We start from the raw sequence: 13,963 nt of genomic DNA, 5'->3' as shown, positions 1-13,963 counted from the left end.
TCTAGCTGTGTATCCTCAGGCAAGTCTTACAGTTTCTTCACGTGTAAAATGGGGATAATACACCTAATTCATGAGGCTATTGTGAGGATTAAATGAGTTAATATACATAAGATACTTAGAACAGTGCATGTAGGAAGGACTATACGGTCGGTCCTTCATATCCAAGGTTGGTTGAATACAAGTAAACCTGTTGGTTTGGAGAGCCAACTGTATTTATTGTACTTGTCCATTTTATATAAGAAACTTGAATGTCTGTGGATTTTAGTTTCCACGGGGGCTCCTGGACACCAGTCCCCAATGAATACCGGACAGCTGTGTATGATTGAGCTGTCATTTAGACATTATCTTCAATAAGGTTCAGGTTTATTTCTTTTTTTTTTTAAATAGAATTTTACTCATAAAAATTATCATTTGGCAAAAAAGAAAGAAATTCTCATTTTTTTTTCTCCTATCTTCTTTTTTTTATTTTTATTTTTATTCTTTTTTATTTCTTTAAACTTTAAGCCTTGTTAGAGGCAATTTTGCTTAATTTCAAATGCTGATTTTGATTTCCTCTCTGCAGTTACTTTCTTCTTTGATTTTATGCGATTAGTATTAGTGTTATATGCCAGGGTAAGAACTGTATTTTAAAACTTATAACTTTCAGAAAGCTTTTTTTTGAAACTTAGATTTACTAACAGTACATTATTGTTACAAAAATATTTTCATTTTCTTCAAAGCCCTTGCCCTCTTAGACTTGAACGTTTTTTAGATATTCATATGTACTAACAAAAGTTTAGGGGAAAAACAAGCTGAAATAATGGCTAAATTTCCTAACATGCAACATGAAGACTGGATTGGGAGGAAATGCCTAAAAACAGAACTTCACAGTAATCTTTATTGGTTTCTTTAGAATGGAAAAAGTATGAGGTTATCAATAAAGGAAACTAGACATTAATACTAATATTCAGCTTTTTTCCTGAAGTTCATATATTTTCTAATCTCAGCGTTAGATTTTAATAAGGTTTTAATATTTTGATTTTAAATTTGCAGCTAAAAAAATAATTCCTACTATAAAATTCTTAATTTTTATAGAAAAATTATGTAATCTTTATTCTTTGTTGAGTCCTTTTAGAACATTTTGTGGGAAGAAACTGGAGTGCATGGTGAATATAATCTCTTGGCAGAGGTTCTTATGACCTATTATGGGACACAAACCAAAAATACTTCGCGTTTGTCAAGATGCACAAATATGCATTACTTATCTGCTACAGTATTACAATATATCATAAAGTTTCTGCGGAAATGCTTTGTTTTTCATTTAGAAGAATTTGTAAGTAAAGTGTATGAAGAAGAAAGCTAACATTTTTTTAAAGTATTCTCTTCAACTTAATGATAAAGAGTTGTTTCAACTTTAGGAGATAGTTTATATTTGACATGTATTGGGAGTTTCAGTGTATATCTTCAGGAATATAGTGCAATTTTAGTATATCACAAACTGCTCTTGATTTGAATTTAGTATAAGGTGGCTCCTTTTGGATCTCATACAAAGAAAGTGATATCAGTGAAATAGCAGAGGTACCAGCCTCTCTTCATCCCTCACATAGATCCACAAGAATATTTTGAATTACTGTCCCCATTTTATAAATGAGAAAACTTACTTCTCAGAGTCTAGAGTAAGAAAACCTAAGTTTTAGATCTTGCACCATTTCAATAAATATATCTGTGATCTTGGACAAGTAACTGTTTTCTCTGGATCTAAATCTTCTCATTTTCATCAGTTATAGTTCTGTTACTTTTAATCTATGCATTACAAGTCTAATGAGTACCAATATCAGACTTTTTGACTTTGTCCCTTTTTCATGGTATTTTTCTGAACATGTCTTTTAGTAAAATGCCAAGATGTTTTTGTAGACATGACATTTTATCAGTAGTAAATGTTTTAATTTGTATATATCTCTACAATTAAATAGTATTTCATATTGTAATTTTCAATTTTGTACATATTTTTGAAAATTTATCATATACTTATCACTTCAGGCACTAAAAACAATGTAATGACATAGAACACTAAGCCTGCTTCTCAAACTTGAGAAGTGGTTTCCTCTCTTTAGGACTCAGTTTGTTCAGTAGGAGAGTTAAATAATCTATAATGTCCATTTTGACTCTCAAATCTGTAATTTTTAAAAGAAATGTAAGAAGCTGTAGGTGCAGTTTTTAGGGTTCCATGGTTACCTAATGGAGTGGGCCAGTGTTTGGCAGAGGAGATTGGTTCCTAGTAAATTAATGCTGTTTGTGTCAAACATGAAAAAGTAGAATTTTTTTAGCAGTGTATTAATTTTATTTGATAGGGTGAATAGATTTTGCAGGGTAGGGGTAAATAGATTTTAATAGTGTAATAAAATAAAGTAAAATACCTCAGTAGAACAGATAACTAGTTTCCTGACAAAGAGAACTTTAGGAAGAGAATAGAGATTTCCAAGTGTAGTAAGTGGTCAAATAAGCAAAATTTGAAGAAAAGGTGATGTTTCTTGCCTGGTAAGAAGGAAACAGAGGAATTATGAGACCCTATGGAGTTTCTGTAGTGGGATACTAAGATGAGCTTTTTTGTGTTAAGATCTACTTTTTTCTGCCTGAAACTTTATTAAGAAAAATTGAATAGCAAGTTTGAATTGCTTGATTTATTGGCACAGCTCTATCTTTAATTGCACTTCCAAATGTTTCATCACCTCACTGTTTGTTCTATGCATGTTAACATTTTAAAATGTATTCTGGTAGTTTTCTAATTCATTTATACTACATGCTATATTGGCTTGTGCCCATCATTATTTAAAAACAAATTTGTAGATTTTCTTTCATTGAGCTTACAAAAAACTCAAAATTTTTTATTTTTAAGCATATGCTTAGAAAATGGTTGAAATTAATACTTATTTTTTTGTATTTGTATAGTTTCTACTCTATAATTTTTCTTTCTTTCTTTCTTTGTTTTTACAGATATTGATGATGCTCAAATACTTCCTCGTCCAACTAGAGTCAGACATTTTTCGCAAAGTGAAGACACTGGAAATGAAGTTTTTGGTGCTTTGAGTGAGGAGCAGCCATTGCCTCGAAGTAGCAGCACTTCTGACATCTTGGAACCATTCACTGTTGAACGAGCCAAAGGTGCAGTGCCTGTCATTGACAGTTCATCCCGTCATGCACCAAGCTTGCAGAGTTCCACAGAGGCTTCTTCAATAACTAGATCCACTGAGAGCCACATCACTGATACTCATAGTAGAGAGTCTTCTCTGGAAGTTGGTGATAGCATATATGACCATCTCTGTCACTTAATAGATCCAGTAGAACTTGCAGATTCAGCTTTTGAACAAATCCAGTACATTGACCTTGAAGGAGATGATGATCTTCTTTCCTCCCTGAAAGAATATTTTAAGGAAACCCAAGAAAGTCACAGTAAAAACGAGTTAGATAAAGATGCAGCTTCACAGGAAGTGATCTCTGTTGCAGTAAATAAGGATGAAAGATCATCCTCAGATAAATTAGAGTACATAGACCAGGAAAGTAAATCAGAAAATACCACCTCTTTTGTTGGAACTCCTGAAAACATACAGTTTCAAAAAGAACCAAACTCCGCTGTCTTCACAAATATTAGTGCACCCAACCAGTTAGACAGCTTTATGAAAACAAAAACTTCTGAAAAATGTAAACAACTAAACAATGATAAACAGTCATCGGAACCTAGTTCAGGTAGCCCTTGTGATAAAGAAAAGAGAAAACATCTGTATAGACAAACAGCCACAGAATTAGATGCCTGTATAGATATAACACTAGCTGAAAAGGTTAAGGGTGTGCAAATTAATGAAAAAATCACTGTCCCACATGTTTTGCATGCCAAGAAAACTACACTAAAAGCACCTGTTAACCGTAGAATGCCTCATGTTACAAGCACTAGCAAGCTTTCTCCAACTAAAAGGAGCTTGTCTGAAACAGTAACTCACAGAGCCAAAATCATGAAAATTGCTACTAAAAAGCGAAATAGTGTTCATGTTACTTTTAGACCTTCTACTGAGTCAGTTCAGTTTTATAATCCTCTGGAAAACAAAGAGGCTCCATGGAAGATGAGACTGCGGAAGCTCAGTGGCTTTAGTGGTAGTAATAGCAACATCAGCAACCCCCACACCAGCTCCAGCAGTGCTGCAGAGCTAGTAAAACCTGGTGTGTACAGGCCTCTAGATACAGTTAGTGCAGCATCAGCAAGCAGTGAAACAATTAAGGAAACAACAGAGATTCCCACCGCCATATTACAGAAAGAAGGAATTGCAACTAATCAGTTAGGTAGTCGTAGTACTATTAAGTCATCAAGTCACGAGGCAGGACTACCGCAGGGCTCCCTGGGTGGCGTTTATAAAACTGTTGTCCATGCTCTTTCGAAGCCGAAGGCAAATGTTTCCCCACAGAGGCAGAACAGAATGCCACCAGAGGCTCCACTGAGGGATCTGTACAGTCATGTAATGGGCTATTTTGGAAGGAAAGCTGCAGGTGAGCACTAACTGTGCAGAGCGCAAAAGGAGAAGACAGCACCAGTTTGGCTTAATGCAACTGAAGCAAGCTATAAGCAATCAAAAAGCTTTGGGATGGTCACTGCTTTCTCTCTGTTTGGTTATGCATGCGCCTTTCCCCAGCTGTATTTTTCCCAGCATAAAATGTTTATTTAAATTACTAATTTCCCTTATAAAGCATTTAGTTAAACCTCTTTGCTGCTGAACAAGATAGAGAAGAGGGGATACAGGAAAATTTAATGACCTTCCAAAGGCTATCCAAATCAAATGTTTTTAGTGTTTACTACATGAACTTGAAATTAAGTTTACTGAGGAGTTGGAATACTTTCTCCCTTGCTCCCCCAATAGTTTACATTTAAAAGGATCCCAGCTCTTAATAATTGGTTTCATTTATTTTTACTGCTGATTTATGTAGTTTTATTTTTTCTTGTAGAGAATTATTTTGACATTATATAACATAATGGAAATCAGGGTCCTACAGTGAACACCACCATTTTTAGTTAATTGTTATTGAAGAGGAAATTATGTCTTAAACCTCAAGGTGTGCTTCGTTACTTTCATGTACTCCATTTCCAAATAAGCTGTAGGCTTTTTAGTTTTGCATTCATTTGTATAGAATGCAAGTCATATCCTTAAAACACTTATCATTACTTTCTTTTTTCTGAGATTTTAGATGTGCATAAAGGTTTCATGATAGCCAATCATGATTTAGATATGGAACCTCTATGGACAGATTACAGAAAGCAAGATTATGGTAACTGTTTTATCTTGATTCAAATTTAAAATAACTGTACAGTTATAGAAAATTAACTTTCAGCAGTAAGGTAGGTTTTGATTTTATTTGTTTAACATGGTTTTGTTAGCATGATTAACAGAACGCTGCATCTTGCACTGAGCCATTAATGCCACTTGAGGGCAGTATTTGACAGCTTAGCAAAGCCTGGCCAAGTAGTATAAAGATAATGGTATTTCACAGTAAGTTCCTGACCAGTATATTTTCTTAACCTGAAATGCTTTGAAGTTCATTAGGAATATTAACAGTGTTGATTTCCTTTGGATGTGGAGAAATCTCCTTTTCAATGGCATAATAGTGAAATAAGTAAATATCTTACTTTCTGTCAGTTTCCCAAGGTTTAAAACGTCTATGTTAATGTAAACCACAGTATAGTCTTAAAAAATTCAAAGTAACTTTTTTTAATAGAAAAACCTTTGTGAAAATCTTTTTTCTTCAAACAATAAAATTAGATTTTGTAGTGTAGTGAACAGAAACAACATTATGTCAAGATCAAAGAATTTTAACTTATTAATATGTAAACTTAAAATTCAGGGGATATATTCCTTGTAAATATTCTTTGGGGAAGATGAATTTCTAAATTATTGAGGCTCCAAATAGAAGCATAGAGACAGGAAGAAAGAAAAATATACCAGTTTCTTTATAGACAATATTAACCTAACTCCCAGCTAGTGCTTATCTGTAAGCTTTCTTGCTGTTTAAGGTTGTACTGAAGATTGACTAACATCTGCTTAGTTAAATAAAGTACATATCAATTTACTAATTCTTAAATCTAAAAGGAGAAAAATTACTCTTAGATGCATGTTTGGCAAATAATTGATATGGCATAGGTAATTTGTTGTGGCTGTTTTTGTTTGTTTTAAATTTAGGAAATGTAGTTAAGTCTTTACTCACTATATATAGTTGTTTATTTGTTTTTAGTCAATAAAGAGGACATGAGCACAAAACTGCCCCCTCTTAATAGTGATATTGGCAGCAGCAATGCTAATGTTCCTGATCTGATGGATGAGTTTATAGCAGAGCGACTTCGAAGTGGTAATGCCTCAGTAAGTGTTATTTGATTTATTTGTTTTTAGAGAGGAGGGTAGAGAAACTAAAAGATACATACCTTTTACATATATATGTGTGTGATACCCATGTGAATAATTTTATTCCAATCAGCCTTCACCCCAAATTTAGGCCTTTTTTTTAAATTAAGATTTTTAAATTATATTTTTATATTCCTTATCCAAAGACATAAAACAAGCAGCCTTTTAGTTTTGACCAGAGTGAAAGACTGGTATACCTGTTTGCTCAGCTACTGCATTATAAGCCACTACCTTGCTAGCTCTTTGTTTTTCGTCTTTGCTCTTAGGGTGCTCTGAGGCCTGCTGCCAGCCCTCAGCAGGAAAGATAACAGTAGAGGTCTTCTGGCCCAATTCCCACAATTTTAAATATAAATATATGTGAAATTATATAAATAAACATATGTGGAGTTGCTTTTTTAAAAAAGAAAACTATTTCACTTGGATTTCTGCTGTCTTCAGAAAGTCTGTAGCTCCATTACATTTTCCTTTCTTCTTAAATTTTTCTTTATTTTGGCTACACTGCACAGCTTGCAGGATCTTAGTTCACCAACCAGGGATGGAATCTGGGCCCCCTGCAGTGGAAACCACAAGTCCTAACCACTGGACCACCAGGGAACTTCCTCTTCCATTGGCCTCTGTTTTTTCCGTTTGAATTTCTTAATATTCACTCCGTGGATCCTTTTAGGTCTTCAGAATCTCAGGCCCAGCACCGTATGATATTTGACTCTTTGATTTAGGCAGACCAGCAGTGCTTCAGGCTCTGGTTCCATACAGTTAACGTAGACTCTTCAGTTAGTGTCCCTTCCCCCCCCCCGCTTCATGCCCTAAATTTCATTATTTATTATCATGATTATCTTGGAAACTAAAGATTTCAGATGCTTCATGAGAATTAAAAACAATTTTTTTAACGGTAAAATTTTTCTTTTAGACTATGACACGAAGAGGAAGTAGTCCAGGTAGCCTCGAAATTCCCAAAGACCTTCCTGATATTCTAAATAAGCAAAACCAGATGCGTCCTATTGATGACCCAGGTGTACCCTCAGAATGGACTTCTCCTGCCAGTGCAGGGAGCAGTGATCTTATCAGCTCAGATAGTCATTCGGATTCTTTCAGCGCTTTCCAATATGATGGCCGAAAATTTGACAGCAAGTATCTTTTTACTGCTTGAGCAATATGGTTTTTTGTTAACTTGTTTTCTGTTCGAGACTGACTTATAGATTATATACCATCACCTTCCTCTCTAATGTTGGTTCCTATACATGTATTTTGATTTCATTTTCAGTGAAACTGTAAGGATTTTTGGGGAATCACTTCAAGTTGAAACTACTTTGTTTTGCCAACTAAAGACATTAAAAAAAAAAAAAAAACTTTTCTTTCATAAAACAAATGGTATCTTAAGACCAGAAACATAGAAGACAGAAAAATTAGGATGGACTTGGTGTTAGAATAAGGGACAGTCATGCTTATGAGAGGGACTATTTTATGCGGTCATTTGGGGGGACCACTGTCTAGTCATGGGGCTTCTCTGGTGTCTCAGACAGTAAAAAAATCTGTCTGCAATGCAGGAGACCCGGGTTCAATTGCTGGGTTGAGATCTGGAGAAGGGAATGGCCACCCACTCTAGTATTTTTGCCTGGAGAATCCCATGGACAGAAGAGCCAGGTGGGCTCTAGTCCCTGGGATCGCAAAAAGTCAGACACGACTGAGTGACTAACACTTAACATCTAGTTACGGGCAAGGCTTCAGTATGTTCAGTACAGTTACATTCAATGTTACATTACCCAGAACTTTACTTGAATAATCATTTCATGTTAAAGTGACATCAGTGATGTTACTTGGTGCTGTATTACTACCATATAGCTTTTCTGCTATAATTCTGTATTCTACTTGGCAGTCAGTGAAGGATACCAACATTTAAAAGAAGAGAGTCAAAATCTTGGGAACTAAGTTTATGAAGAGCTGGGAGATTCATTGGAGAATTATATTTCTTGCCCTCATGGATTATATACTACTTTAATCTTGGACTGGAAATGAGTTTTAAGAGAAAAATTACTTTTACCACATATGTGCCATTTTTATGATACATATCACTGTTCTAGAGATTCTAAAACTTGAAAAGCAGTTAGCTGTATTTCCATCTACAAGAAAACATGGATAAGAATAGTGATGATTGTGTTTCTGTCCTTTTATCATTATTTTTGTTAATAATAGGCTCTGAAGATCTTTAAAAATTTGTTTCTAATTATAAACTTCAAAGTGTTAACATTGTTTATACTTGCCTGAACGGTATGTAAATATGAAGTAGATTTAGGGGGGATGTTCATATTTAATTATTTTGATAAAGTAGCTCTGTCTCTCTCGTAAATATTTTTGTTATGTAATCAGAATGTCTGTTCACTAGCTTGTCGTCTTCCTGTAGATTTTGGTTTTGGAGCGGATACTGGGAATGCATCCTCTGCTGACATGGATTCAGGTTCTGGCCATTATCAGAGTGCTGAAGAGCAAGAGGTGGCTAGTCTAACCACACTACACATCGACTCGGAAACAAGCAGTCTTAATCAACAAGCTTTCTGTACTGATGTTGCAACGGTTACTGGTAAAGTTACTCAAGGGAATGTATTCCTTAAATGCATTTTTTTAAGCCACCAAAGAACTTTTGCAGGCTTTTATTTGATAGATTTTATTTATTACTTATTACTATTTAAGTGTTATTTTTTTTTCCACTCATCTTTATGTAACAATGGAGAGGATAAAAAAGAAAAACATTATGTTAAGAGTCACTTGACCTGGAGTCCACATGGATAAGCTTTGGGGAACTCTATGAACTCTTAATATCATATGCAAATTTTATAGATGTTTGCACCAGAGCATTTCTTGCAGCAATTTTTAAATAAATAACCAGAAAATGTTAAGGGGTACTGCACTTTATCTTTTTCATTGATTTTCAGAATAAGCCTAGATTTTTGTAGATTTCTTTGGTAAAATATTATTGAAAAGATAAACCACACCGCCAAAAAGAAACTGTTTGTACTAATACTCTGTATTTATATAGTCAATTATGAATTTCAGCAACTTTTTATGTGTGGTTAAACCTGACAATCATATGACACGTGGGGTCCAAGAAATTGAGTCATGAAAGGTGTCACTTTATTCCAAGAGTAGTACCATGACCAGAGGAAGCCTGAGCAGCCTGTGACCCATATTCAAGAGTTCCACTGTCTTATCCAAATTCACTCTGGTTCCCACTGTAGTTTGATGCCCTTTTGATGGATGATAGGTGAAATATCTGCCCACTGCAGAATGAGGGCTGAGTGGAAGACAGGAGCCAGTTAGGTTGGATCCACAATTTGATTGTTGGAGAATTTAAATTACTACTGAAAGAGAAATACTAGAAAAAGTTCTTATTTTACAATAATACCTTTTACTTTAGTTGTCCTGAAACATAAATTTAGATGAGAAGATACTCAACATTACTAGTAATCAGGGAATATAAATAAAATCCATGAGATACCACTATACACATAATAAATCAGCTCAAGTGAAAAAAAAAAACCCTGACAGTACCAATGTTAAACAGAGTGTGAAGCACCTGCAAATACATTACTAATTGGAGCACAAAGTGATATGGCCACTGCAAAAGCATGGTAATATCTTTTAAAATTAAACAATACATTTACTATATGAGCATCCCTAGGTATTTATTTCAGTTGTTTGTATGTGAACATTCATAACAGCATTATTCATAGAAGCTAAATTGAAAATAGTCCAGATATCCATTAACTAGTGAATAAATTACCCATTCCAGTACTCTTGCCTGGAAAATCCCATGGACGGAGGGGCCTGGTGGGCTGCAGTCCATGGGGTCGCTAGGAGTCGGACACGACTGAGTGACTTCACTTTATTTTTTCACTTTCATGTATTGGAGAAGGAAATGGCAACCCACTCCAGTGTTCTTGTCTGGAGAATCCCAGGGATAGGGGAGCCTGGTGGGCTGCCGTCTATGGGGTTGCACAGAGTCGGACACGACTGAAGCGACTTAGCAGCAGCAGCAGCAGCAGTGAATAAATTATCAAATTGTAATGCATTCATTCAGTATTCATTGAAATTGTACTCAGCAATTAAAAAAAAATTAAATGCTTACATTTGCAAAACCATAGCTGGCTCTCAAAAATATGCTTTTAAATGAAAAATGTTGAAGCTAGCAGTGGTAGTGGCATATAGCAATAAGGAAGTTTCTCTTCTGAATCGTGTCAAGCCTGAAGTAAATGAAATAAAGTAGTGGTGGGTACCAGAGTTTCTGTAGCTGGACCGGGAATGGGAGTAGACATTCTTGCTTTCACTGATGGTCCCTGTTAGTAGTAACTGCTAATCCAGTTCTCATTCCACACTAGTCCCAAGGTAGACATGGAATGAGACTGCTAGATATGAATCTTGTACAGTATCATGATTTTATTGAATTCTTCACCCAGTTTGTAATCTATTTTATCTTTTGATATTTTCAGTTTGTGTTTTATTGGGCTTTTAAGCATTACCTCTTAGGTTGAGGGTATTAAATATACTCTTTATGGTAATTTTATGAAATTATATTTACAGGTTCAGAAAGTGCCTCTCCAGTCCATTCAGCTCTGGGATCCAGGTCACAGACACCTTCTCCTTCCACACTAAATATAGATCACATGGAACAGAAGGATCTACAGCTCGATGAAAAGCTCCACCACTCTGTTCTTCAGACACCAGATGACCTAGGCAATATTTAAAAATTAGATCTTTGCCATTTATTCTTTTGGGAGCATTAGTGTCAGGAGATCTTGAATAATGCATCTTAAATTTGATTATGTATTTTTTATATGTTATATAAGTATTATAAGTCTTGAATTGTTCTGTCTTTGGGAAATTTATTGCTGTAACATTTTTTTCCCTGCCCTTAAAGATATTTACATGCTGATTTTTGTTATTTGATATTTTATTATAAAGTAGGCAGTCCAAATGAAGTATTTTTATGCTTAAGCAAATGTTTAAAAGTGACTGGGATGCCTTAGAAACTGAAAGTTAATAAAAAGTTATTTTTGCTGTGCCCTATATGAAGTAACAAGCATCAGGATAAAAAATCATTTTGGGAATATGCTAAAAACTTTTTCCAAGGACACAGTTGATAAAATATTTATAATGAATAATATAAAATACTAGTTTTAATTGGTGGTGCAGCAAATTTACTCTTTGGCCAAAGGAAGAAGTTTAAAACCACATGACTTCTCCCTCTCCCCAGTCCCCCACTCCCTGCTTCCTCCTCTCCCCATCCCCACCTCCCTGCTTCCTCCTCTCCCCATCCCCACCTCCCTGCTTCCTCCTCTCCCCATCCTCTCCTCCCTGCTTCCTCCTCTCCCCATTCCCCTCCTCTCTGCTTCTTCCTCTCCTCATCCCCACCTCCCTGCTTCCGCCTCTCCCCATCCCCACCTCCCTGCTTCCTCCTCTCCCCATCCCCTCTTCCCTGCTTCCTCCTCTCCCCATCCCCACCTCCCTGCTTCCTCCTCTCCCCATCCTCTCCCTGCTTCCTCCTCTCCCCATTCCCCTCCTCCCTGCTTCCTCTTCTTCTTATCTCCACCTCCCTGCTTTCTCCTGTCCCCGTCCTCACCTCCCTGCTTCCTCCTCTCCCCATCCCCACCTCCCTGCTTCCTCCTTCCCCCATCCCCACCTCCCTGCTTCCCCCTCTCCCCATCCCCACCTCCCTGCTTCCTCCTCTCCCCATTCCCCTCCTCCCTGCTTCCTCTTCTTCTTATCTCCACCTCCCTGCTTCCTCCTCTCCCCATCACCACCTCCCTGCTTCCTCCTCTCCCCATCCTCACCTCCCTGCTTCCTCTTCTCCTCACTCCCCACCTCCCTGCTTCTTCCTTTCCCCACTCCCCCACCCTCCTGCTTTTTTTAAGGTACTCATACTCTTAATTCCCAATTACCCTGTAATTACATAGCCCTCATTTTCTGGTTTGTATCAATAGATTATTTCTGACCTTTTCTTTCCTCCTCTTGGCCTGCAGTTTTTTGGCTTTTTGGTTTTTATTTTTCCCACAACATTTGGAAAAAATTTCAAACTGATAGAAAAGTTGCAAGAGTAATAAAATGAATGCCCATAAATCTTTCAGATAAATTTACCAGTTGTTAATATTTTCTGTATCTTTTTCTGTATACACACACCCACACACACACACACACCCACCCACCCACCACCACCTCCACCGTACCTGTGCTTTTTTTTCTGAGCCATGTAAGAGCAAGTATTAGACTCTTTACATCTAAACACTTCAACTATGTCCTAAGAATAAGTATACACTTCCTGAAAAATAAGGGCCACATTCAGGATATTTAACATTGATGTATTACTACAATTTTAGTCTATAGTCAGTTATCCTCAGTTGTTCCAATTATATCCTTCATAGTTATAAATCGGTTGATTTATCACTATATTATGAAGGTTCTGTAGAACAGAGAAGATGTTAACAGTGATGATTAACTAGTTTTTTTAAGAAATTTCATTTTAGTGAATTTACACTAGAAGCCTGTTTTTATTATTATGGAAGATTGTTTAGTAACTTTTTAATAATATACTCAGTTACTGCACACTACATGCAAAGAGGAAAAAGTTAAACATTAAGCATAAAGGATATATGTCTACTACATATGATTTTGTAGATTATCAGTACATTGAGATATTATCAAGCAGGAAAAACCTTCACTGACTTTCTAATGATTTTACATTTTCCATTATATACATTGCATAGGATAATGACTTTTTTTAAGCTGGAGGAGATCTATAATGATACCTACCTAAACCATCTATTTTACAGATGAGCTGTAGTCTTAGTGAGATTATTGAATAACTTACACAGTATAACACATAATTAGTGACAGAAATTAGACTAGGACCCTAGGTTACCTGTAGGTCTTATATATAATCATGCCAATATTAATAAAAGAAATTTAATTATGAAGATTTTAGATTATGGGTTTTTTTCATGCCATTGTGATAATCCCTTTTGCTGCTGCTGCTGCTAAGTCACTTCAGTCATGTCCAACTCTGGGCGACCCCATCGACAGCAGCCAACCAGGCTCCTCCGTCCCTGGGATTCTCCAGGCAAGAGTACTGGAGTGGGGTGCCATTGCCTTCTCTGACTTTTGATGCTAGACCTGACTTAATTGTGAAATACAGAAGTGTTATTCTTTAGAAGTTTTAATTACAAAGAAACAAGCTTAGGAAGACTTGTTTCCTACAGGATTTGCCTTCAGCCTGAGATTTGCTGTTACATTTGATGAGGTAACTTGAAATAGCTATTAGATGAAAGAGAGAGTACGTACTTATAAATAAGATCCTTATTTCAAAACATAAATTTCTCTATCTTGTATCTGTGTCATTTTCTCCTTAGGTAAATTTAGATAGAAGCTCTATTGAAGAAGTAATTATTGTCGTAATAAGTGAAAGTGAAAGTCGCTCAGTTGTATCTGACTCTTTGCAGTTCCATGGACTATACAGTCCATGGATTTCTCCAGGCTAGAATACTGGAATGGGTATCCTTTCC

General features: G+C 36.0%; 1 protein-coding gene across 9 annotated transcripts in view; it reads left to right on the top strand.

Annotated features, from left to right (window-relative positions):
• The window catches only part of RALGAPA1 (Ral GTPase activating protein catalytic alpha subunit 1), a 211,631-nt gene that overhangs the window by 100,424 nt on the left and 97,244 nt on the right, over positions 1-13,963 (top strand). For 6 of the 9 annotated variants that reach the window (XM_027521472.1, XM_027521471.1, XM_027521470.1 and 3 more), the window contains 5 exons: positions 2,974-4,515; positions 6,250-6,374; positions 7,324-7,540; positions 8,815-8,991; positions 10,989-11,141. In XM_027521472.1, coding sequence (XP_027377273.1) covers positions 2,974-4,515; positions 6,250-6,374; positions 7,324-7,540; positions 8,815-8,991; positions 10,989-11,141 — 2,214 coding nt within the window. The remainder of the gene's footprint in view (positions 1-2,973; positions 4,516-6,249; positions 6,375-7,323; positions 7,541-8,814; positions 8,992-10,988; positions 11,142-13,963) is intronic. The other 3 variants (XM_027521477.1, XM_027521476.1, XM_027521478.1) reach the window with 1 other exon arrangement.

Source organism: Bos indicus x Bos taurus, chromosome 21 (assembly GCF_003369695.1).
Source record: "Bos indicus x Bos taurus breed Angus x Brahman F1 hybrid chromosome 21, Bos_hybrid_MaternalHap_v2.0, whole genome shotgun sequence".
NCBI classification, from domain to species: Eukaryota; Metazoa; Chordata; class Mammalia; order Artiodactyla; family Bovidae; genus Bos; species Bos indicus x Bos taurus.
The sequence above is the reverse complement of the archived record's forward strand: the minus strand, read 5'-3'. Positions and strand labels throughout refer to the sequence as shown.